This window comes from Atractosteus spatula, chromosome 18 (genome assembly GCF_055471065.1).
Source record: "Atractosteus spatula isolate fAtrSpa1 chromosome 18, fAtrSpa1.hap1, whole genome shotgun sequence".
Classification (NCBI taxonomy): Eukaryota; Metazoa; Chordata; class Actinopteri; order Semionotiformes; family Lepisosteidae; genus Atractosteus; species Atractosteus spatula.
In genome coordinates this window covers 5,873,178-5,897,248 of record NC_142723.1, presented here as the reverse complement: position 1 = coordinate 5,897,248, position 24,071 = coordinate 5,873,178, and the positions used below count along the sequence as shown (strand labels likewise).

Here is a 24,071-nt window from a genome sequence, read left to right as displayed (position 1 = left end):
AAAAAGACGAAGAGGTGTTTTCGTGCGTCTGCGGGAAGAGGAATCGGTGCTCGGCTCCCTCTGCCTGGCTGGGTGCCGTAGTGCGTTTCCGGAAGAGAGCGGAAGCAGGGAGTGGATCAACCAAAACACAGCGCCGACCCGGTTTTCACTTTTATTACTATCATCAATTGTTCTGCCATGGAGCTGTGTGAAATACTGTACAACAAAGCCGAGTACATTGAAACGGTACTGTTTGCCTTTGCATATTATGCTAACTAGACGCTTACAATATACGATTAAGTGTTTATCTGGTTGAAAATGAATGCTAAAAACCGTCCAGTCCAGAGAATACATTAACATATACAGACTGTAAAACCAATAAAAGATGATGTGTACAGATTTTTTTTTTTAAAAACGATGTTTGAAGAAATACACTAAATGTAAGCAGGGGTTTGGCGTTTTCTTTCTAGTAAGCTAAATCCGTAATCGCTTGGTCTGAATTGTCTGGCAGGCGTCCGGGAACAAGGTGAGCCGGCAGTCCGTTCTGTGTGGGAGTCAGAACATCGTGCTGAACGGCAAAGTGAGTAATCGTGCTATTGTATTTTCTGCATCCATGGAATATTTCCATCTCTCGTTGACCCACAGCCCGTTAATCAGCTCTGGTCTTACAGTCGCACTCCGGCGTCACACTTAAATCTTCTGTGTGCGTAGACTGGAAACTCGGGAGCTTTGGGCAGTTGAGCAAGTCACTTGGTTCAGGGCTGTGGTCTTTGAGTTATAGGGCGTTGATGGTTTCATTTCAAACATCTCTGAACTAGCTAATTGAACAGCCTTGCCTATTACAGTGATAACAATAAAAGTGTTCCAGGCGTCTTGATATTGACGATTTAGGGGGGACCGACAGCACCCGTGTGTGTGGAGTTGCTCAGTATCCTCTGCTGCTGGGGTTTCCAGTCCTGGGAAGCTGCACACCTGCTGGCTTTTCTTCCACATGAGCACTCAAATAATTGAATCCTTTATCGCCCCGATAGTCAGTTTATTTTGAACTCCCTAATTGTAGCTCAGTTCCTAAGCACGTCAGAGGTGGCCTTTTAAACTAGTGCATTTCAGAAGTGAGGTAAGATCTCTAACCTTTTTAGTAAAGAAAAAAAACTTGCAATGCTTCCAAACGAGCAACTTGTTCGTTTCCGTTAAGGATTCGTTTAGGAACAGAATCTGCAGCAGCACTGGGAACCCCAGCTGTATTGGGAACACTGGGTTGCTCATCCCGTGATGGGGACAGGCAATTTCAGTCTTTGAGGAGGGGAGTCCGGCAGTTGTTCTTAATGAGAACTGATTAAGACATACAAAAACTGGATTGATTTTTACCCACATAAATAAATACAGGGATGGAATAAAAAACTACTCGAGTACTATATGTTGCTGGTCTGCAGGTCAGTGAAAAGTATTCAGCCACATACAGGCTGACTGTTTATATGCATATTACTCTCTTTTTAACTCCTTTTTACTGTATTGCTTCAGATTATTATTATAGCAGGACTCTCAAACTCAGACTTCTGGAGGGCCTGCCATTTTCTTGCTTTTGGTCCACCCATGTTTCCAGTTACACTCTGCTCTACCTAATTACCTGCATACTTGCAATACCTTTAACTAGGCTTTGAGGTTATTTATATGTAATTGTAGCTGTAATGGAGTAAATGCTTTGTATCATCACCTGTATCAGCCTCTATCGACCAGATACAGTGCCTTGCGAAAGTATTCGGCCCCCTTGAACTTTTCAACCTTTTGCCACATTTCAGGCTTCAAACATAAAGATATAAATTTTTTTTTTATGTGAAGAATCACCAACATGTGGGACACAGTTGTGAAGTGGAACGAAATCTATTGGATTTTTGAAACTTTTTTAACTAATAAAAAAATGAAAAGTGGGGCGTGCAAAATTATTCGGCCCCTTTACTTTCAGTGCAGCAAACTCACTCCAGAAGTTCAGCGAGGATCTCTGAATGATCCAATGTTGTCCTAAATGACTGATGGTGATAAATAGAATCCACCTGTGTGTAATCAAGTCTCTGTATAAATGCACCTGCTCTGTGATAGTCTCAAGGTTCTGTTGAAAGCGCAGAGAGCATCATGAAGACCAAGGAACACACCAGGCAGGTCCATAATACTGTTGTGGAGAAGTTTAAAGCCGGATTTGGATACAAAAAGATTTCCCAAGCTTCAAACATCCCAAGGAGCACTGTGCAAGCGATCATCTTGAAATGGAAGGAGTATCAGACCACTGCAAATCTACCAAGACCTAGCCGTCCCTCTAAACTTTCAGCTCAGACAAGGAGAAGACTGATCAGAGATGCAGCCAAGAGGCCCATGATCACTCTGGATGAACTGCAGAGAACTACAGCTGAGGTGGGAGAGTCTGTCCATAGGACAACAATCAGTCTTACACTGCACAAATCTGGCCTTTATGGAAGAGTGGCAAGAAGAAAGCCATTTCTCAAAGATATCCATAAAAAGTCTCGTCTAAAGTTTGCCACAAGCCACCTGGGAGACACCCCAAACATGTGGAAGAAGGTGCTCTGGTCAGATGAAACCAAAATCGAACTTTTTGGCCACAATGCAAAACGATATGTTTGGCGTAAAAGCAACACAGCTCATCACCCTCAACGCACCATCCCCACTGTCAAACATGGTGGTGGCAGCATCATGGTTTGGGCCTGCTTTTCTTCAGCAGGGACAGGGAAGATGGTTAAAATTGAGGGGAAGATGGATGCAGCCAAATACAGGACCATTCTGGATGAAAACCTGTTGGAGTCTGCAAAAGACCTGAAACTGGGACGGAGATTTATCTTCCAACAAGACAATGATCCCAAACATACAGCAAAATCTACAAAGGAATGGTTCACAAATAAACGTATCCAGGTGTTTGAATGGCCAAGTCAAAGTCCAGACCTGAATCCAATCGAGAATCTGTGGAAAGAGCTGAAAACTGCTGTTCACAAACGCTCTCCATCCAACCTCACTGAGCTCGAGCTGTTTTGCAAGGAAGAATGGGCAAGAATTTCAGTCTCTCGATGTGCAAAACTGATAGAGACATACCCCAAGCGACTTGCAGCTGTAATCGCAGCAAAAGGTGGCTCTACAAAGTATTAACGCAAGGGGGCCGAATAATTTTGCACGCCCCACTTTTCATTTTTTTATTAGTTAAAAAAGTTTCAAAAATCCAATAGATTTCGTTCCACTTCACAATTGTGTCCCACTTGTTGGTGATTCTTCACATAAAATAAAAAATTTATATCTTTATGTTTGAAGCCTGAAATGTGGCAAAAGGTTGAAAAGTTCAAGGGGGCCGAATACTTTCGCAAGGCACTGTATATCTCGACTGCTGCCACAACGGGGCTCGAGCTATACTATATACTAGACCAGCAGCCATATCACTCTGCAACTCACCACTGGCCACCCACTAAAGCTCAGCAGGTGGGAGCCTGGTCAGTACCTGGATGGGAGACCTCCTGGGAAAAACTAAGGTTGCTGCTGGAAGAGGTGTTAGTGGGGCCAGCAGGGGGCGCTCACCCTGTGGTCTGTGTGGGTTCTAATGCCCCAGTATAGTGACGGGGACACTATACTGTAAATAGGAGCCATCATTCGGATGAGATGTAAAACCAAGGTCCTGACTCTCTGTGGTCATTAAAAATCCCAGGCCGTTTCTTGAAAAGAGTAGGGGTGTAACCCTGGCGTCCTGGCCAAATTTCACATTGGCCCTTACCGATCATGGCCTCCTAATAATCCCCATCTCTGAATTGGCTTCATCACTCTGTTCTCCTCCCCACTAATAGCTGGTGTGTGGGGAGCGTTCTGGCGCACTATGGCTGCCGTCGCATCATCCAGGTGGGGCTGCACACTGGTGGAGGTGGAGGGGAGTCCCCATTACCTGTAAAGCGCTTTGAGTGGAGTGTCCAGAAAAGCGCTATATAAGTGTAAGCAATTATTAATAATTATTATTATTATACTTCGGGACACAATTCACCTTGGCCACCCATCAGGTTCTGATAGGAGGTATGGCAGTATCAGAACACTGACCAGTAGATTCAAAAACAGTTCCTTCCCCCAAGCAGTCCACATCATAAACAGCTCAAATTAGCACCTGCACTTTAAGGTACTGCACTGTTTGCACTATGTCCTGTCTTGCCTGTATTATAACGTCTATTGTCTAAATGTATTGTCCATATCCGTTTGTCATTTGTTTTTCTCCACTGTTACTGGGTACAGCTGAATGAGTAAGCATTCCAATACACTTGTTATATATGGCAAATAAAAAATCTCGAATCTGTACAAGACCTTAAGAATAATCATATACACGCCTTATTTAGAAAATAAGTGTTTGATTGATTACTTAGGGTGGAACAAAAAATAGAAAACACTAGTTTTTCCACAAACTGGGTTTGAGTCCTGTGTATTATAGTGATGGGGAAAGAAAGAAGACGTGTCATTTAACGTAATTTCTAAAATCAAAATAGCAATATTGGCCTCTCCAGACGCAGTGGTGCCTTGGAGTTTGTGCTCGCTGTGGGAGCAGTTGTGCCAGTGATGATCTGTAGAGAAGTGAAGTGTACAGTAAAATTCTTATTTTACTGTACACTTCACTTCTCTACAGATCATCATAGTTGTACTAGGGCTGCAGTAATGTTGACATCTGACTCAAGGCCTTTCCCAACATTGTATCCTGCAGTTGTGTGTTTGAATTAAAATATAGATTGCTGACTCTCTCTTTCTCCCCCTCCCTCCCTGTCTGTCTCTCTGTCCCTAGACTATCGTGATGAATGACTGCATCATCAGGGGGGACCTCGCTAATGTCCGGGTGGGGCGACACTGTGTCATCAAAAGCCGCAGTGTTATCCGGCCACCTTTTAAGAAGTTCAGCAAAGGGTGAGTCTCTCTGCTGCCTCGACCCACCTCCTGAATGGTCAGCCCACGGTCACTCATAGGCGTGGGTTAGCAGTGGTGAGCTTTAAAGGGAAGAAACAGAAATCGAAACAAGAACATGTAAGCCCTCAAAACATTCTGTCCAATTTATAGGCAGGGAAGTATTACAAAAAATTAACTCTTTCTTTAAAAGGGTCTTCACCTATCAGAATTCTAAGATAAACCTGCAGTAAAAAGCACACTTTGAGTTCCAAATACTAACTATATCTAGTACATAGAGCAGGCTTGTTATGCAACACAATGTAAGAGCAAGATACCATCAAATGGGCTCTTGATGGTTAAGGAGATTAATCCTACAGAATTTTGTTTTTTACTGGCAGAAATATTTCGCTGTGTGCAGTTAGTCTGATGAACCACTAGAGAGCAGCAGTTAGCTGCATCACAGATACTGCAAAGTGCCAGAGAGAGTGATGGAGATGCCAGATAGGGGTAGAGACCACATTTTTTATGTCATTTTACTGTGTTTTTTCCTCCCATTGTGGGTGCGGATATTAACCATCAAGAATAAGAATGATTATAGGAGATAAAGCACACTGTGAGCATTAACATTAAATACACTGTCATCACAATAGGTGAGATACACAGTAGTTTGAGAGCTGTCTGTAAAGGAGGCAGGTGACAGTAAAAAATATATATATCTACACGCTTGGTTAAGTCAGTACTCCAAGTAATGAGCTTGTGTGTTTGTCCTTAGAGATGCTACGCCTGTGTTTCCTCCCCATTTGCTTTGTTCTTCTGTGGTGCCGACAGCTGAAATAATTAGGCCTGGAAGTCCATAACCAGAATCTCCTGAGAGCGCACTGGGTTTGCGTAACCAATTAGCAAAGCCCCACACTCAGCACACTGTGACAAACCCAAGAACATACTGACTTGCAGTGGAGGGAGTTAATAATAATACTTGCTTACACTTATATAGCGGTAATGTGGACACTCCACTTAAAGCGCTTTACAGGTAATGGGGATCCCCTCCACCCCCTCCAGTGTGCAGCCCCCACCTGGAGTTACATGCCAACACGGTTGTCAGTTTCTGCCCTTTTGGACCGGTCTTGCCTGACTCTGACAGAAAGGGGAGCCTGAAGAGCCCGTTTGCTCAAGGGGGGGTGTGTGAGTGAAAGCTAATCCCCACGGCTTCTGATCGCAGATGAGGCAGCCTGAAGGTGAGGCCGCGGGATTAGCTGTACTGCCGCTCCTCTCAGGTTGCCCGCGATATTAAAGACGAAATGGAAGAGGAGGAAAACAAAAATCCAACAAACATAAACTCGAGCTGGGCATTTTCCCCCCGGTCTTGAGCTGCAGTGAGGCCTCGCTGTGTGCTGGGAATTCGGGGTCTCATTCCCCCTCCCCCCCCAGTGATGGTTCAAGACCGTTGCTGTGCCTACTGACCCCCCCCACCCCGATGATGGTTCAAGGTGTTGCCATGCCTACTGACCCCCCCCCCCCCAGATTTATGTGCAGCAGACAAAAAAAAGCACAACACTCATCAAGTAAATGAGAGGTGCTGGGACTGTTGTGATTCTGGTGTTGCTGGGCTCAGTGTGTCATTATTTTGACATCATAGCTTGTCCTATACCCTGGCAGGAAGGTTAATCTTTGTTGTTCCGCCCTGTTTTTCCTATCAGACTGTTCACTGTTTTTTATTAAGAAAATATACTTAACGCTGGAGAATCCCGAGTGTGAACTACAGTTCTGTGGTGAAAGGCAACCAGTTGCACATGGTGCTGTAGAACAGGGCAGAATGATTGAAGAAAGAAGCCAAGGCAACAGGTCACAGGAGACTCTCCTCTCCTGCACTCCTGGCTGGTTAGCCTTGGCCTTGTCCCAGAGGTCACCCCAGTGATGTGTTTCTTAGGAAAGTGACAACTCTGTAGAAAACAAAGTATTGTCTACTTAGTCTGGAGGTAAGATACTTGAAGCATTGGTAAGAAAGCCTAATAACCTCACTTTATTTAAAAATGTTTCAAAAATGGCTCTTGTCTAGATTTCCTGTTATGAATGCAATAGTGTGTGAGTGCAGTCTTGTTGTTGGTATTAGGTCAGAAAAAGATTGGGAGAGTTTTCTGGAAATGCCCTACCCCGTGTAGTATTATTAACAATGTACTGTGGGAACACACTAACACAAAAATGACTACAGGTCATCTTAAATAATGTGATCAGTGTGTGTGAGAGGGGAGTATAAGAATCAAAAATCTGAATGGGCAAGCATTTTAAGTGGCTTTGTTAAAAATAAGGCACCTGCCTGGTCCGAGATGGAACTTTCTCAGCTTTTCCCCCTGCTCTATAAATAGAAAGTGTTGTTACGTTGATAAAAACAATGAGTCATTCCACTATCGGGAATACCTTGTCCTTTTCTCTCAGGGTGATAAGGAGGGCTCTTGTCAACCCAAAACTCTGCTTCCTGAAGCCTGTTCTTGGCATTCTGAGGAATGTCCACAGAATAGAAAGAGCAGTGCTGTAGGACCCAGAGCCTGCTGGGACTGTGCTGAACAAGAGGCACCTTGGACTTTTAATATACACATTTGTTAACTCTACGTAACAGAGAACCACAAGACAATGAGGGAAGAGGGTTGGATCAGAGGGTTACCTCTGGACTGAACTGTTTGTACTGCAGGTATTATTTTTGCAATTGTTCAGTGTAATTATTTTTGTATCAAACATCTCTTGTTTAATGGAACTGGCCGTTATGCTGAAGTGGTCAAATGACACTGTTTTACCCAAGACTCAGAACAGTGAGAACTGCAGTGTTGCACAATAAAGACATCCTGTATACTGATATTTGTGACTCAGTAAATAATTGTATAAGACTCAGAGGAAAGGCTGACGTTTGTCAGTACCTTTCAGGGTTTTTGAATACTTGTATCAAGTTCCCTCCTAAGTCCCTCGGTTAAAGACTAAAGAGATACACCTCCTTTAACCTGTGTGTGTACCACATTCTGGTTAATCCTGGAATTGTTTTAGTTGAATTCTGTTTGATCTTTCTCCAGAGAAGCAATATCCATTTTGTAAAATGGTAACTGGAATTGTACAAATCTCCTGAACGAGATCTTTCTAACGCAGATGTTGAAAATATACACCTGGAGTAAAAATGTGGGAGCTGTCCTAGCTATAGCTGCAACAGCAGTGCTGTTCATGGACAGGACAGATGCCCGTGTGATGAAAATGCTACACTCACAGATTGAGTGAGCGTGCTATGCAGCAGAGCTTCACTAGACTACATAAAGATTAAGTTTATGTGTAAGTTAGTGGCACTGGACACCTGTGTTGTTTGTTATAAACTACTGCTACTCACCTCATGTGCTGCATATGAACTTACTTGCCAACACATGGTGTTTGTAACTTGTAGAAAGTTGTGCATACTTGGACATCTACAACTTCAGCTTATAGTTTAGCTCCTGAGTTACATGATTATGCAGTACATGCAGGCAAAGCTCAGAACTGTGCTTTATACCAGCAGTAGAATACGATGTGTACTTTATTTATGGCTTATGGTATATTGGTAAAACAGAATGATGATATGTTAGACTATATCAGCAGTGTACTGCAAATCTGGGGTGAGTTTAGTTGGTTACTGTGTCAGCCTATTCTGTCTCAGTGGGACTGAAGAGCTCTCAACTCAGAAACACCCAGACTGTGACCCCAGACTGATGTGTTGGAATACATAATACATAAGCAAGACTGACTGCAGAAATACTGGGGCAGACCAGGTGGCCTGGGCATTTCCTGTCTCACACCTGCCTGTTCCTGATCTTGGTATTCAGGAAGAGTATCCACCCATCCATTTTCGAACTGCTTCAACCAATTAAGGTTCAGGGGAAGGTAGAGCCTAACCCGATAAAGTAAGGGCACAAGGCAGGATACACACTGGACAGGAAGCCAGGCCATCACAGGGCAGAGACAAACACAAGCTTGCACACACTCATACCAGGGCCAGTTCTCCCAGAAGCCAATTAACCTACCAGCATATTTTTGGACAGTGCGAAGAAACCCCCACCAACACAAAGAGAACACACAAACTGCGCACAGACAGGTCTGGAATTGAACCCCTTGGCCCCAGTGCACAACACAGCAGTGCTAACCACTGTGTTGAGTGGAGAGCAGTGGATAAGTCTCCAAAAAGGTGACTGCATGGGCCCCTGTGCCTTGTGGTGAGTCAGACAGTCCCGATTCTGGTTCTGACAGCAGCCAGCGACTGCCCTACTAACCCTCGCCTTTTCCATCATAAGTTACTGCCTCCATTCACGTATGATGTGTAAGAATCGTCATTGATATGTTTATTGTGGTGTGTGTTTCGCAATTTACACAAACGTCTTACGTTTCTAGTAATCCATTAATTTTTGTTTTCAACTGAAATTACTTAATTGCATCAATAGTCAGAATACTAACCATTGCTGTTAGATAACACCATGAAAAATGTACAATCAGGACATCTCCACAGCCAAGATTAAACTACTCTTATTGTTTTTTTTAAATCTCCAAAAATCAATATTAAAAACAGAGATGATGGGAAAAAATCTGTTGATGGAGCCGGAGACATGTCTCCCCATGACCTGTGTTGTGTGTGCTTCCTCCCTGCAGAGTGGCCTTCTTCCCCCTTCACATTGGGGACCATGTGTTCATCGAGGAGGACTGTGTGGTCAACGCAGCGCAGATTGGGTCGTACGTCCACATAGGCAAGAACTGCGTCATCGTGAGTGCATATCTGTATCCCACAGGGTTCGCCTCTTCCCTTGGCTTTGTGTGGGTTTTTGCACAAACGAAAGCAGTGCCATTATGTGCTCTTTAAATGTTTTGCTGTGGGTTTTCATGAATAAACATCCTGTTAGTTGTTGAGCTTGCTCTTGCAAGGATATGTTTCAAGGTTTTGGAAAGCAATTCCGGGTATCTGCAAAGAGCTTAAAATGCAGCACGGTTTGCACAGGAGACTTCAAAAGCACCATGAACACCACCGTTTTTTTGCGCCTGGCTTTCTTTTAATGTTCTTTATCAGAGCGTTTCTTATTTTCACTGAGGGTTGGGTTGTTTTTTTTTTAAGAAAAGCTCCATTAACAAATTTTGCAGAAAAGCCCTGCAACTGCACGAACAGCTTCTGAATTGCACTCACAAATACAAGTACCACACACGAGTCTGCTGGGAGTTTCAACACCTTCTCTCACCTGGCTAGATCTGCCTGATTTCCTCAGGCGAAGTAGTGGCGGCCTCTCGCTGAGCCTGAAATAATGGCTTTACAATTGAGTATTGCGTTCATAGCCATCTAATCTTCATTCTGCCCAGACTCTGCAGCGCACTGGCAGTGCAGACTGGTGTTATTACTTCAGGCAACATTTGTTCAAGGTTTCGACAGATGGGGGCTCTATTGTTAATGAATGTTTGCTGCTGGGCAGCAGAAGGTGCCCCTTTCATCTTTCGCACTCTCCCAGCTCTTTCATTCTCTTGTCATTGCCCTCTGTTTTCCCCAATCATCTTGCATTTGTCACTGTGTCTTTTTGCGGCTTGTCTGCAGGGGTTGTATAATACCACTGGCATGGGCCCGACCTTTACGAAATCCTGCTAATGCTTCAGAATTAATTGCTCAGTGTAAACATTAGATTAAACTTTACTTAACCCACATGTGAGACAGGCAGAGTAATTTGGTGAGTGGTTTTCACTTCCTCTATCAAGCCACTGCTCCCCAAACAGTAGGGCCTCTGTGACCTCGACTCAGCCTCATCTTGGACATATGCATCTGCTGTAGAGGTCTCTGTGCACTCCTAGTGACTCTGTAGTTGTTTGTAAGGGGAAAAGTGTTTTCAGTACAGAACAAAAATTAATAAGCAGAGATTTACATGCTCTCAATAGAGGTCTGCAGTTAGAGCCACTAATTAGCTTGCAATCAATTAAGCTGGCCATCAAAGCAGTTCAGTTATCCTTTTTATCGCAAGAATGCCTGTTTCTCATGGAAAATAACATGAAAGCCTTGCCGAATGCTATTTAAATAGTTCACAAAGAAACACTGCTTCACGGTCTTTCCCATCTCTAGTATAGTGGAACATCTCCTGGGCTTATTAATTGAATAAATGCGATCAAACGAATGAGATACAATCTACCAGCTGCACTCTCTAATGATGAACAATCAGTTCAGTAATGCAGTCTGAAGCCTGTTTACTACCCCATATGTGAAGCAGGGCAGAGAGTGAAAAGAAAGTGCTCTTGAAACTGTGAGCCAAATAAAGCTGTGTCCGTAGAAACTAGCCAAACACCAACATCATGCAGGAATTTTGAGTGCAGTTACAGCTCTGAGATGCTGGGAAAGCAAGACAAGCACAGTGCCATCCAGAAGGATATCACGCAGTGTTGCTTTTCAGGAGTGTATTCCCATAAAATCTCCTGTGCTGTTGTCACAGTGGCAAGAGGCAGAATCCCAGAGATCCTTCGCTTCTGACAGAAACACAAATCCCACTGCAAAGCCTTTTCCTAGATCAGTACACAGAAATGGCAAACCACAGCTTCTGCTCGCTTGTGATCTGGATCTCCTGTTTGCTGGAAGCAAATGCTAGTTTTTATTTTTAGAATAAACATTTTTTCCCCCTAACTGTTTTATTGGTAGCAGTAATATTAGTCTTCGTCTTCTCCCATTCCACAAAAAGCCCTTATGTGGAGGAGCTGCTGAGGTTCCCTGACCTTACCCACAAGGGGAGCATCTGATATCCTCCCACTTGATTTCTAAATTTAGATTGTCTGGTGTCACCCTCCAGAGATTTCTGGAGTGCTGGGAGACAGATGTCGCTGCATGTCGCTCTGTGCAGTTCTTAACGGGGGCTGGGTAAATTGTCAGCACATTAAGTGATCCTCCATGTTGTGTAGATTGTTCTTATCAGCACTAGAAAATGTACAGTACAGAACATGGCGAAATTCTGCAGCAACCCCTGCCTACATGACATAAGGTAGGAGAACAAAATGTTTGTCTTGGGAGGATTAACTGTGAACACTGTCCTCCACTGTGGGGTGAAAGAGCAAAGATTCGAGTGAGCTCAGCAGTGTTCAGTTAAGGACAGTGTACGATAGAAATGTCAGATAAGCTTCAGACACTGAACAGCGCCTTCCCGTTCATTCGTGCTGTATTTCTCCATCTCTTTTTACTGTGCTGTTTACCTGCAGCTCATTTTATCCACAACTACAGGCTTCTAATGGTGTGGTAAACGCTGTTCTTCAGCGTTCACATTTATATTCAAACTGGGGGGGGGAAGACAGACATTAAATTCCTGACATGTTTGGAAAGATGAGTAATGTCAAGTGTAAAAAGGAGGCTTTTTGCTGTTCATAGCTTCATAAACTGCACCAGTAATGGTTACACGTCCCAGCTGGAACTTTCCCACAGATGCTTCCCGACAGACGTGCAAGTAGTGAAGTCCGCACTGACCAGTCCGTGCTGAGGGAGGTTGGGGTGGGGAGGAGGGAGGGGGGGAATGATCGAGTGAACACGTTTATGTGCAGGCTGCCGTGCAGCTGGGACACCTGCCAGTGGCAGATAACAGAGTTGAAGCAGCACAGCCGCCATTGTTAAAAGTGAAAGACTCAGGGGATCTGGGTCACTGGTATTGCAACAGAAAGCAATACAGTGGCCATATGCGTGTACTGTGTTCTGATTAGATAAAGTCCTGTCTTATCAGGGGAACACGCGAAGGGGGGCAGCTGGTTTACCTGAGCGTGCATCTGTAAGCCCAGCACGCTTGTTTACCAGGCTCCGCTCACACAGCTAGGCCTGGAGGAGGGGCTCGTATTGCACATTGCCAAAGCTCTTCTCATCACCATTAGGTCTGTGCTAGGCTTTCAGGGGTGCAAGGAGTGCAGAGCCGGAAAGCGAACGCAGTCTGTGGGCTGGTGAGAAACATCTTTCTGTTCACTGTAACCCTGCTGCTCTATATCCATTCGAACATCACACAAAAGAAAGCTCATATGGACAGCACATGCTATCGCTGTTGATAGACCATGAAAATCTTTAAACGAAAAGCGCTCAATTCTAGGGCCCAGCACACATGCACGCACAACAGAGCCTTCCCAGTATTGGACACCCATGGAAAACAGAACGCCATGGGAAAGGAATATGCTCTTCTGAAGCAGGAATACAAGACTAAAATGTGACAGGTAGAAAATGTCATTAGTACCAATCTGCAGCCAGATCACAGGTATAACAGAGATTTATATGACTGCTATACATAGGGAAAGGTATGAAAACATGCTATGTACCAGGTCAAGATTAAAGGAGACTAGGGAAAACTACCCCTGTTCCACAGAAAGGAGCCCTGGTCTTCTCACGCTGTTTTCCTTGTGTTTCAGGGCCGGCGGTGCGTTCTCAAGGACTGCTGTAAGATTATGGACAACACCGTCCTGCCGCCCGAGAGCGTGGTGCCTCCGTTCACCGTGTTCTCCGGCTGCCCCGGTGAGAGACAGAGGACGAGGGGTAGCAAACAGACACCCATTCTAGCAGTTCACAGAGAATGTCAATTTTGCATTTAGTGTTCTAGAGAAGTGTTCAGTACCTTCTCTTTTCATCTGCCCGTCCCCGGCTCTCGGTGGGCCTCAGGTTAACTGTCTCTCCGTTTCTGCCCCAGGCCTGTTCATGGGAGAGCTGCCAGAGTGCACCCAGGAGCTCATGATCGATGTCACCAAGAGCTACTACCAGAAGTTCCTCCCCCTCAGTCAGATTTAACTTATGAAATGGACCAGTCCACATGTACGTACCACATGGACTCTCGCAGCTTCACCCCACGGTGATCTCACTGCTTTCGCCCCTGGCATGAAAGGGGAAGACTTTCTGAAAAGTAGAAATGCTGTGCACATAAATTGTTTTCCGTTACGCAAAGATGTATTTAAGGTAAAACGTACAGTGGGATTTAATTTGAGCTGAATCCTTTTAATCTTAATCATCCGTGGTCTCCATTTTCTGCATGACTTTCTGCGGACTAATTTGATGGCTAGTCTCATATCAGTGTGTCAGCGCTGCATGGTGATTGTCTCGACACAAATACTAAAGCATGAAAATCAACATTTACAATTTTGTTTTAAGTCTTTCTCACTTGTATTGCAGAGTTTACTTGGCAGTGCATTTTTCAGATGGCACTGCACAAGGAACCACACAGCTCATCATAACTCTCTCTGTACCCTTTCCAGGTTTCAGACCCTGTGCATAAAGAGTGGAGGTAGCAGTGCCAGTATGTGTTGGTAACAGAGCTGAGAAACCCCTGGGACCTGACTGTGCCACAGCCGGACCTTCACACGGCACTAGGCAAAGGAAAAAAACTTTCTGACACAAACAAGGGAAACTGAATTATTTAACGTCAGTACTTATAGTTTGCAGAACCCAGTTTCTCCCTTATCCTGTAAATGCAACACTAAATTATAACTCCTGTGGCAGAGCAGATTTCTTGCAAATAAAAAAAACAGTAAAGGTCGTTGTGTTTATCTGAACTTCTGCTTAGGTGATGTGGTTCTAAAACCTGTGTTCCCTGTAAGCCAAAATGCAAATCAGTATTGACACTCTAAAGACCCTGTTTTCCTTCTCTCTCTTTGACATTACTCTCCTAGCGAGTGGGTGGTAACGTAGCACACTGTGAAACCGAATCCCCTGGTATATTTGTGCATCAGTTGGCCTGAGGCGTTTTTTAAGATCAAACAATAGCCCACACAGGTTTGCGTTTAGGGAAAGAAAAACACAAATCGTCTTGCTGGAGACTGAAAGAATACTCCGGGATCAGGGTGTTCTGAATCCTTGTTTGAGAAACACCAGGTTAAACAGATTGGTTTATCTCTGGATCAACGTGGGAGAGGCTGGGATGCCCTGTAAGTCAATATGGTTGACTTTCTAGGTAACCCTAGTGTGTTTTGTGACACTGCTGCCCCCAGCCTCTCTGATACTATTAAGAACTACTGATCAGCAATTAGCTTTTTCAAACCATTCTTCCATGTGGTTTTAGTTAAAGCCTAAAGTTGTTTTTTTTAGCCAGGACACTGTAGGATTCCATTTATTTATTTTAAACTTTAGGCTTTGTTGTGGAGGTGTGACGGTGATAATTTTTTATGCTTTCGTTTCATGATGTGTTAACATTTGGGGTCTATAGCTCTACTGTGTCTCCGAGTGGAGATTTTTTCATCCAGATTGTTTGGACTCGCGTTGTCCTGGACAGAAAAAAGGAACAAAATGTAATATCATACATCAGAGAAGTCACCGATGTAATAATGCCTACGTGCAGACTATGTAGAAGTGTACGGTATGTGTACAACAAATGTGTACTCTTTAATAATATAAGCTTTATGAGAAAAATGGTGTAGTAAGTGGTATAGTCCTACGTGAAATGTGAAAAGACATTTTCCATGCTGGTGAGGGAGTGCAGCCCTTGAGTGTGTGAGTAGTAGTAAGTAGGTAATTAAAGAGCTGCCTGAAACCCACTCTTGAATTATCAGTCCACTCGTCGGATTGCAGAGGCTGTGGCATGTTCCTGAGCACTGGGCAGCAGCCTTAAACAGTGGAGTGGAGCTGAAAGGCTCTGTTCTGTATTTCTGAGGAACCTGTGCTCAGGCAGGACACGCAGGCAAACACCAGCACCACTCAGTCCTCTCACAGTAGTAACGAGCTGGGCTGGCAGCCGTAGGAATCCTTCTCATTTGATTTTTTTTTGCCCAGTTACAAAACTCTAGGCTTTGTGTAGTTTAAACCACATGAAGAATGGCTTTAAAAAGCTAATTGTTGAGCAGCACGGGTTTTGGACATAGCAGGTCTGATTTTTGCAGGGATACATTCGATTTCAAAATGTGGAGAGCAGGCAGAGAACAAGTTTCACAGTTCATTCACTTTAGCCATTGCAAAATTCTCCCTAGTAATGAGTACATCGAACATCTCGGCATACTTTCCTCCTCTTTCAGTTAAACATGTTCACTACCTCCAGACCCTGAATAAACTCATTAGTGCATCGTCTTGTACCAGCGTAACATGCAGTACATTTTCATGTGAGTCTTGCAGCCAGACTCCCCTTAGTCTGTTTTGGACGTCTGTTATAGCTCCAATTGCTCGAGCTGTGCATCTGGAGTGGCAGAAACCAGGAATCCTAGAGAGAATCCCTTTGCTGATATAATTGTGTGCCTGAGACAGTGTGGTAGTGACAACAGAGCATGAAGTACAAGCTGTCAGAGCTCAAAAGGGCCTTTGTGTTAGCACTTGCTTGTGTAAATATGTCAGTCCACCTGTTATTCATGGTTTTTGGAAGCTTGTCGTGCTCAGGCTGCACACTACAGTATGTGAGGCTGTCTTACAGAGAGTGCTATATGGCCCCAAATGGCATTTTGAGTGTTGACATGTTGACAGTCAATTCTCACCTTGTTCTCCAAGCTCTGTCTGGCACATGGCCTGGGAAGTATTAACATTTGATTCTTCCAGAACGAAGCTGCCAGGCGCTTGTATTAGAAACTGCAGCACATTTTGAGCTGAAACAATAGGGAACAAACAAAAATGAGAACAAGAGCCACTTCTCTGTCAAAGAGATCTACAGTAGGAGTATGAAATTTTGCAAAGTGAGAGCCATGTCATCATAGCTGATATCCTGTTTCTTTCAACAAATTCCTGGAAGTCCTTGGAGTAATTAGCTAGTACCCACCAGATGGGCTTGGGCTAAATGGGTCAATGTCCTCCTTTCACTGGTTACTGTGAGGTCATGTAAATTTCTCCTCTTGTGGCTATGCAGACTGAGCCACAATGACTAATCTGGTTACAGAACTGTAGCTTCAGACATCAACAAGGATTTCTGTAGCTAGCTTTTCTTTTCTCTGACTTTCGAAATGATGAAGTTCTGCTGCATATGCGTGTAAGAGGAGTATTGGTCTTGGCCACTAAGTCTAGGAAGAGATAGTATAGTTTGGTAGAGTGGTTTTCCTCTAGCAATATATTAATTGTAGAAATATGAAAGCAAGTTCTCACGCATACAGAAGAGATACTAGACACAATGTGATGGCTACTCAAACAGGAGTCCCTTCCTAGTGGGGTGTGCAGGTGTGTTTCCATTCCACACAATGCAATTTCTAAACGTTTAATTTTTTTATACTTGTAAAGGCAGTATTAGGTTTTAACTCAAAAGACAGAAATGTACTATGACAGGCAGCAGAAAAAAACTGTACCGTGTCAGCGTTTTATAAGCAAAGCAATTGAGTGACCCTGCTGTGTTTGTTCTTTTTGACAAATATTGCCAGACAAAAGCTTCTTGATGGCTTGCTGTCTCCCGAGGGCCTGTCCACAGTGCACACTCTCTGGTGTGGGCTCTCCTTCTCTCACAGAGGCCCTGTGCACACTTTCAGGGTTCTCTCCACGCGAATCCTGAGGGGAAGGAGCACTTGTTGAAATAACCAGGGGCTCAGCTCGTCGGCGATCAGAAGCTGGCTTCCAGCAGGCAATCATTAGAGCTGACTGCCTGTCATATACATGTATCTGCGGAACTGAGAGCATTAAACACAATGGTTCTGCCATTTTGTGTCTGCCATTATCGCCAATGTATGTTGAGTTTTTTTAGCACAAATGTAAAGCAAAAAAGACAGGGGTTTGATCTGCATGATGTCACAAACTGTCCTCTTGTAGGAACACCCTCTGCACTCATCTTTTTCCCAGAGCAGGGCAAGTAGAGCTATGCACTCTTTCTTTTTTCTTTTCATCATGTATGTATCTTAGGTACCTTTCTAACTCGCCGATACCCTCTTGAGTTTTTTAACTCTTTTGGACAATGAGGATTATTTAACGCTCCTGACTTGTTTTTTAATCTTATGCTCGTATGTTGTTTTTTTTTTGGTTAAGGGATTAATTTTGCGTTAAATGTGTTATGTGTGGTGTATGTCTTTTTACCTGCCTGCAAGGCAAATCTGGGCCAAATCCATTTGGGCCAATAAAGTTCAGCACAGAGAAAGGGTTAGAACAGAGGAACAAAGTCACCTGAGCCTCATTCTTTAAGAACAAACTATTGACAGAACGTGACCTAATTTATGGCTTTATTATGACTATTTATCTGCAGCCCAAGAGCCCTTCTCAATTGCCAGAGCTGGCTGTTTGCTCAGTCTGGCACTGGACTGATTAGCCTCTGGCGAAAACCACTGTTTTATCGCAAAACCAACCCCAGTCGCTGTGAAGACACATGTGGCACATGGTCCAGTGGCATTTGCCTGCTGTTGCAATAGTTTGGTTCTTGACTAAGCAAGGGGAGATTAACTGGGCCCTCGAAAAACACTTCTTTCACAGTGCTGATAGCGTATCACAAAGTACTGATGGCTTGCTGATTGCAAAACCTTACAGGATTTCATCTGGGACAGAGCCCGAAATTTCTGGAGAAACTGTTTGTCAGATCTGATGAAAGCAGTGAAAGGGTGTCTGACATTGACAAGTATCCTTGTCCACCTATCACAAGCTTATAATCTCCTGATTTATTCAACCTCTTACAGAACAAATGAAAAGGGGAACAACCTTTTTCTTACTTTACGTTATAAAACCACAAGGACGGAGTTCCAGTTTTCTAAATTTGGAGTTCGAATGCAGGAATTTTAGGGTTGCTCATTCATCTGTGGGGCAGATGTTAATTGGCTCAAGAAAGCACTTCCGACGTCGGTAGGAAAAAACATTAAAGCCAGATCCGGGAATCTTTTCTGAAAGATGTTCTGAAGGCATGTTCTGTTTTTTGTAGGGTGAGGGGGCTGTGTATTGGTGATTGCTGTTGAGGGATTCGGAGTGGGTTAAATTCTAAAAGACAGAAGGGTATACCGTGGACTCTGTTCTGCTGTTTGTTCTGCAGTGTTATTAAGAGACATAATGGGAAAAAGGTTTCTCCACATGATCAGTCCTGCTAATCTGATGTCCCCACTTTGATGTCCTACATATGCACACCACCCAGTCTCTGTCTCAGGAGAAAGCCTTTATGATCTCTTCAAGCTGTCTGCCATTACTGTGCAGTGTCCACTTCCCTGCTTGCCCTCCACTGCCTCTGTCTAGCTGTCCTGCCCAGCTCCACTTTTACAAGAGAACAAACCCAAGTGTTGTACGACGGCCTACATATGCCGTGGTTGCTCAAACTGGCACTGTCACCATGATTGCAACTCCATGCGTGTGCCCAACACTTTTTTTTTTTGTCTTACAGGACTGTGTGTTTTCATTTTGTCTCCCTCTTTTATTGAAAGGGTTGTATTTTCAGCAGAATACCTATGCAGGAAGCACTACTTACTAAGCCTGTGATGTGTGCTGTGCAGGGCATGTACGAAGTGCTTCTTAATCCATTGGCTCCAGTCTCTTTACTCTTTCAGTATCACATGAGCACACATTAGTGCTTTGCATGTCCGAAGTAAACGCAAGTAGTGCTCATATTTCTTATATATGCATCACGCAATGCATACAGAAACAGAAGCCTTAGGTAGTAGCACAACACTGTTTACGAATGTCTGGAAGCATACACATAACATTTCTAGCATCTCCTTGTGACACCTATTTTGTTGCAGGCGCGTTTTCCTGTTTACAACAGTAGCACAGTGTACATGCTGTCTGGGAGGAGCTCCTGGTGAGAGCAGTGGACATCTGGCCCAGGGGTGTGAGCAGAGGAGCAGGCCTGATTGCCAATCACGTACTGCTGCTTGCAGGCAACAGAGGACAGTCTGTGCTTACATGGCCGGCGTCATGCTCACTCCGATTCAGGCTGCATTACCTCCCTCGACCCTACGCCCCCCTGACCAGAGCAGTGTTCTGCACCTGCAGGATCCAGTGATCATGAATTAAGGAGGAGAAAGGAGGGGAGGCTGGGGGGGAGGCAGTCAGAGCCCATGCATATTGAGGATCTCCTGGCCTCCTCTGATGCCTGCCGCTGCCCCTTGACGTGTCTCAGTTACGTCAGAGTTTCCAGTCTACAGTTTTCTGTGACACCAAGAGCCCCAGGAGCTCCCCACAATAGGTGAGCCAGCCTGACATGCTCTCTTGGCACTGTGCATTCTGGGAAGGAGAGGGAAGGCTGGGAGGCTGACTGTGGGAGTGAGGACTGAGCTCCTCCTCACTGTTTTCTGCTAGAGTCTGGAAACAAGTGTTGCAATATCAATATCTGTCATGGATTGGGTTATTCATCTTTTGAGTAGCTTTCTTAGAAGGTGCAGAGCATGTCATCCCTTTTATGTGTAAGAGATAAGGACTTTAATGACCCCACTGCCTGAGGCCTCTACAACCCTAAGCTTTGACCAGAGAGAATGTGTGGTATATTGACGGCTGCAGTGGTCAACCACTCAGTCCCTACAGGGGCCACTTCTGAAGTTTAAGTTCTGCCCTCTTTAAATTTGAACTGATTGCACAAAACACAGTAGATAAAACTCCTTATAAATCCTACAGAACATTGGGTTATATGACTGTATATGGTAAATGACTGTATATATGACTATGTGGTAAAACTGTTCGAAAATAACAGCCAAAGAAAGTTCACAAGTTTACAGTCTTATCTATCCCCTTCTCATTTGGGCTCACAAAACACAGTTGTGGAGATTTTTGCAGACTCCCTCAGCCCACTCCTGTTGAGAGTCACTCAGGACTAAAAATTTTATTTTTACTTGTGTCCCCAGGTCATTGTGATGCTGCTGACTTTGAAAGTGTCCCCCTGAGTTGACTTGTTTAAGGCCTGGATTTTGAACACTTTAAATCAAGTTTTCTTTTAATCTTCTCTAGTCCAGGCTAAGAAGATTCAGGCTCCTAAGTTTATTCTAGTATGACATTCCCTCCAGGCCTGAAGTAGCCTTCACAGAGCAGCAATATCTTCCCTGTACAGCACGGTGACCAAAAAGTGCTGAGACCGAGTTCTGTTTGCCTTGTGGATGGGGAAACTGTAACCATTTACTCCATAAACCCCCCTCTTCACCGATGACAGTGGGTAGATATTCAGAGTTATATAACATTATAACACTGCACCAAAAGAGAGCCACAGCATGCCCCTTTCCTCATTAATCAGATTAAATCAGAAAAGGAGGACACAGGTAATAGAATACATCACGCACAGTGTTCTGCATCAAATTTGCCTTCATTTCAGCAGAAGGCCTGTCGAAATACCCACTCACTGGCTATAGAGTGCCAAGCTCTTTCCTCTGAGAGAACACTTTGTCCAGCCCTGCCTTAGTACTGGGCTTAGAGAGCCACAGACCTGATGCCTTGATGACTAAACACTTGGAAACAGAGATACTTTAGGTCAATGAAGTGATTGATTATCTTAGTGAAAAAAGGTTTCGAGTGGATTTAAAGCAGGGAGGCCCTGTGTGTAAGAACCAGCACTGAATTAAAGCACTGGTTAAAAATGGTGTGATAAAGTAATATGCAATAGGAGAGGCTGGTAATACATGGTCATTTTCACAGACAAAGCCCTCTCAGCTCGGCAGCTAAACAGGAGTTAGTGGTGGAAGTACAATGGGACACCAGTACAGGTTGTAATGGATGATGCCTTCAAATGAATACACACACTGACTAAAAAACCCTGTTGAAGAACTTCATCTTGAACAGCACTGCGGCATGCTCACCCATTTCTCTCTGGAGAAATGCATTCCTGACCGGAGTTCTGTCCGGGTGTGAGGAGCACAGATCTCTCTGCTGCGCAGGGCCCAAGCACGCACAGCCCCAGCTCCCCAGCCTAGACAGTGGATAGCTCCGCCTCACCTTAAAACTAGGTTCTCTGCCAAGGGAGAATTCTAGATGATACCAGTGATGGGTTCAGGTCTGCTCTGCCACTGCCAGGATTCGAGCACAAGCACTCACAGGCCCTGAGCCACACAGTGCCACTCAATATAATAGCCAGCAGCTATATCACCCTGCAACTCACAACTGACAGCCTACTGAAGCTAAGCAGGTGTGAGCCTGGTCAGTACCTGGATGGGAGACCTCCTAGGAAAAACTAAGGTTGCTGCTGGAAAAGGTGTTAGTGGGGCCAGTAGGGGACGCTCACCCTGCGGTCCGTGTGGGTCCTAATGCCTCAGTATAGTGACGGGGACACTATACTGTAAACAGGTGCCGTCCTTCAGATGAGACATAAAACAGAGGTCCTGACTCTCTGTGGTCATTAAAAATCCCAGGGCATTTCTTGAAAAGAGTAGGGGTGTAACCCCGGCGTCCTGGCCAAATTTCCCATTGGCCCTTACCAATCATGGCCTCCTAATAAAGCCTATGAACTGGCTTCATTACTCTGCTCCCCTCCCCACTGATAGCTAGTGTGTGGTGAGCGTTCTGGCGCACTATGGCTGCCGTCGCATCATCCAGGTGGGGCTGCACATTGGTGGTGGTGGAGGGGATCCCTATTACCTGTGAAGAACTTTGAGTGGAGTGTCCAGAAAAGTGCTATATAAGTGTATGCAATTATTATTATTATTATAATATAGACAGCAGAGACTTCCTCTGTGCCACCACACCAGATCCTCCACACTCTAGATTTCAGAGTTGGGTGATGTAATTTCTGTAATTGCCGCAGCACAATGAGCCCTGTTACCCAGGGATGGTAAACTATTGCTATTAAAGACCAGTTCTGTTGAATGTACTAACCTGGACCTCACAGCAAACCATAAAGAAAGTTCAATCAAATCAAGTCAAACATACAAATCACTGAGGTCACTGCCGATCAGTAAGAGGGGAAAACTATGAGCACTGATTCATGGGGCACCAGCATGGATTGTGTGTAAATGAAAACGAGCAACATGTAAATAAATATAAAGAAACAAGAAATAAAACAAACCATACTGCAATACGACGATAAATGTGCACAAATTGTCATGCTGATTAAATAATTTGAAATGACACTTTGAATTTAATTACGCGAATCAAGACGTTTTTCTTCTGCAATGACCGAGCACCTGCAATGAAACTCTTATGGTCAATAGAATTGAAAGAGTTAACATAAAAAAGTCAGACTTAAGTGTGTCTGCTGTGCCACCCAATACTTCACATCGTGTTTATTTTAGAAAAAGCCGTAGTCTTGGTTTGGCGCCCTGATTGTACATCAGAACTTCTGATTTTTAATGGAACAGCCCAATCTAATTGCTTTCTCGTTTTTCACACAATCGCAAACCCCATGACATGCACTAAGATAAAAAGCAAGAACGCAGTGACCTCATCGGCCCAGGGTGTTCCTCTGCCTGGTTGTTGGTCAACACGTCCCTGCGCGCCTCGCCCCGGCAGAGACCCCCAGGCAACAGCCCTACTGAAGAATCATCGATCACTGTAGCTGACATTATGGGCTCCCCCATAGGCAACACAGGCAGAAGCTGTCTCAAAATGGGCAGAGGATTGTCAGAGGATCAATGGAACTTGATTCCATTGGACTGCCCTGGTCCATTCTTAATTTTAGCTCAGACTTTCACACCTAAAACGTGACAGCAGCAGCTGACACACCTGTAGTTATTTCATAGTGAATCTTTTGCTTTGAGGATCAGTAGCGCTCTACAAGCGTTCAGTCCTAGGCTCAGTCATCACGATGTTATTTTCAGCCTTATTTTCAAGCAGGAGAAAGGACATAAGAGGGTTTTTGTTCCTTATCTTGCTGACCCTTGTTAAGCCATAGCTGGAGCAATGCTCTGCAAAACCGCACTCTCAGGAGCAGATGACCTCACCCTGGGTTTTGTTCAGGAAGAGTGATTAAATCCCTTTATTCAAATAAGCTGTATATTTAGTTTGGGACAAAGCCTGGTATTCATTAAATTTTATCGCTGTGATTAATGGGCATTTCTTCGTTTGTACAACCGATACCCAGGAGAAAAAGGCAAACAGCTTTTCTTTTGAGATAAAGCCCTGAAGAGCACAGACCCCGGTTTCTGTTTCAGGTTCTTAAGAAGCAGGTACACAAGCAGCAGTGCCCTCGCCACATCTGAGTGGCAGAGGTGCCACTGTCCCAGCCTGGGCATCTCCTGCCTCTGCCGGATCACAATCATCACTGCTGCTCTGACCTTGCCAAGTGGGTGCCTGGCTGTGCCCGCAAGACCCTTCCAGTATGTACAGTTGTGAGAAAAAGTTTGTGAACCCTTGGGAATTATCTGGATTTCTGCAGGAATGGCTCCTAAAATGTGATCTGATCTTCATCTAATGGAACAATCTCTTGATTGTTTCAACCATTTGTTCAATA

General features: G+C 44.4%; 1 protein-coding gene across 1 annotated transcript; it reads left to right on the top strand.

Annotated features, from left to right (window-relative positions):
* Positions 1-78: 78 nt before the first annotated feature.
* On the top strand, positions 79-14,382 carry dctn5 (dynactin 5). The gene is made up of 7 exons (XM_088936800.1): positions 79-225; positions 491-559; positions 4,784-4,902; positions 9,532-9,643; positions 13,270-13,372; positions 13,545-13,666; positions 14,104-14,382. Exons 1-6 carry the CDS (start codon positions 178-180, stop codon positions 13,640-13,642), a joined length of 549 nt encoding a protein of 182 aa, XP_088792926.1. The 5' UTR covers positions 79-177; the 3' UTR covers positions 13,643-13,666; positions 14,104-14,382.
* The last annotated feature ends 9,689 nt before the right edge of the window (positions 14,383-24,071 follow it).

What these genes read in the sequence shown, in the direction of transcription:
- dctn5 (XM_088936800.1), top strand. Translation starts at nt 178, where the DNA reads ATGGAGCTGTGTGAAATACTGTACAACAAAGCCGAGTACATTGAAACG. An exon ending in TAGGCAAGAACTGCGTCATC is followed by an intron (nt 9,644 to 13,269) that starts GTGAGTGCATAT and finishes CTTGTGTTTCAG; the next exon opens with GGCCGGCGGTGCGTTCTCAA. An exon ending in CGTGTTCTCCGGCTGCCCCG is followed by an intron (nt 13,373 to 13,544) that starts GTGAGAGACAGA and finishes TTTCTGCCCCAG; the next exon opens with GCCTGTTCATGGGAGAGCTG.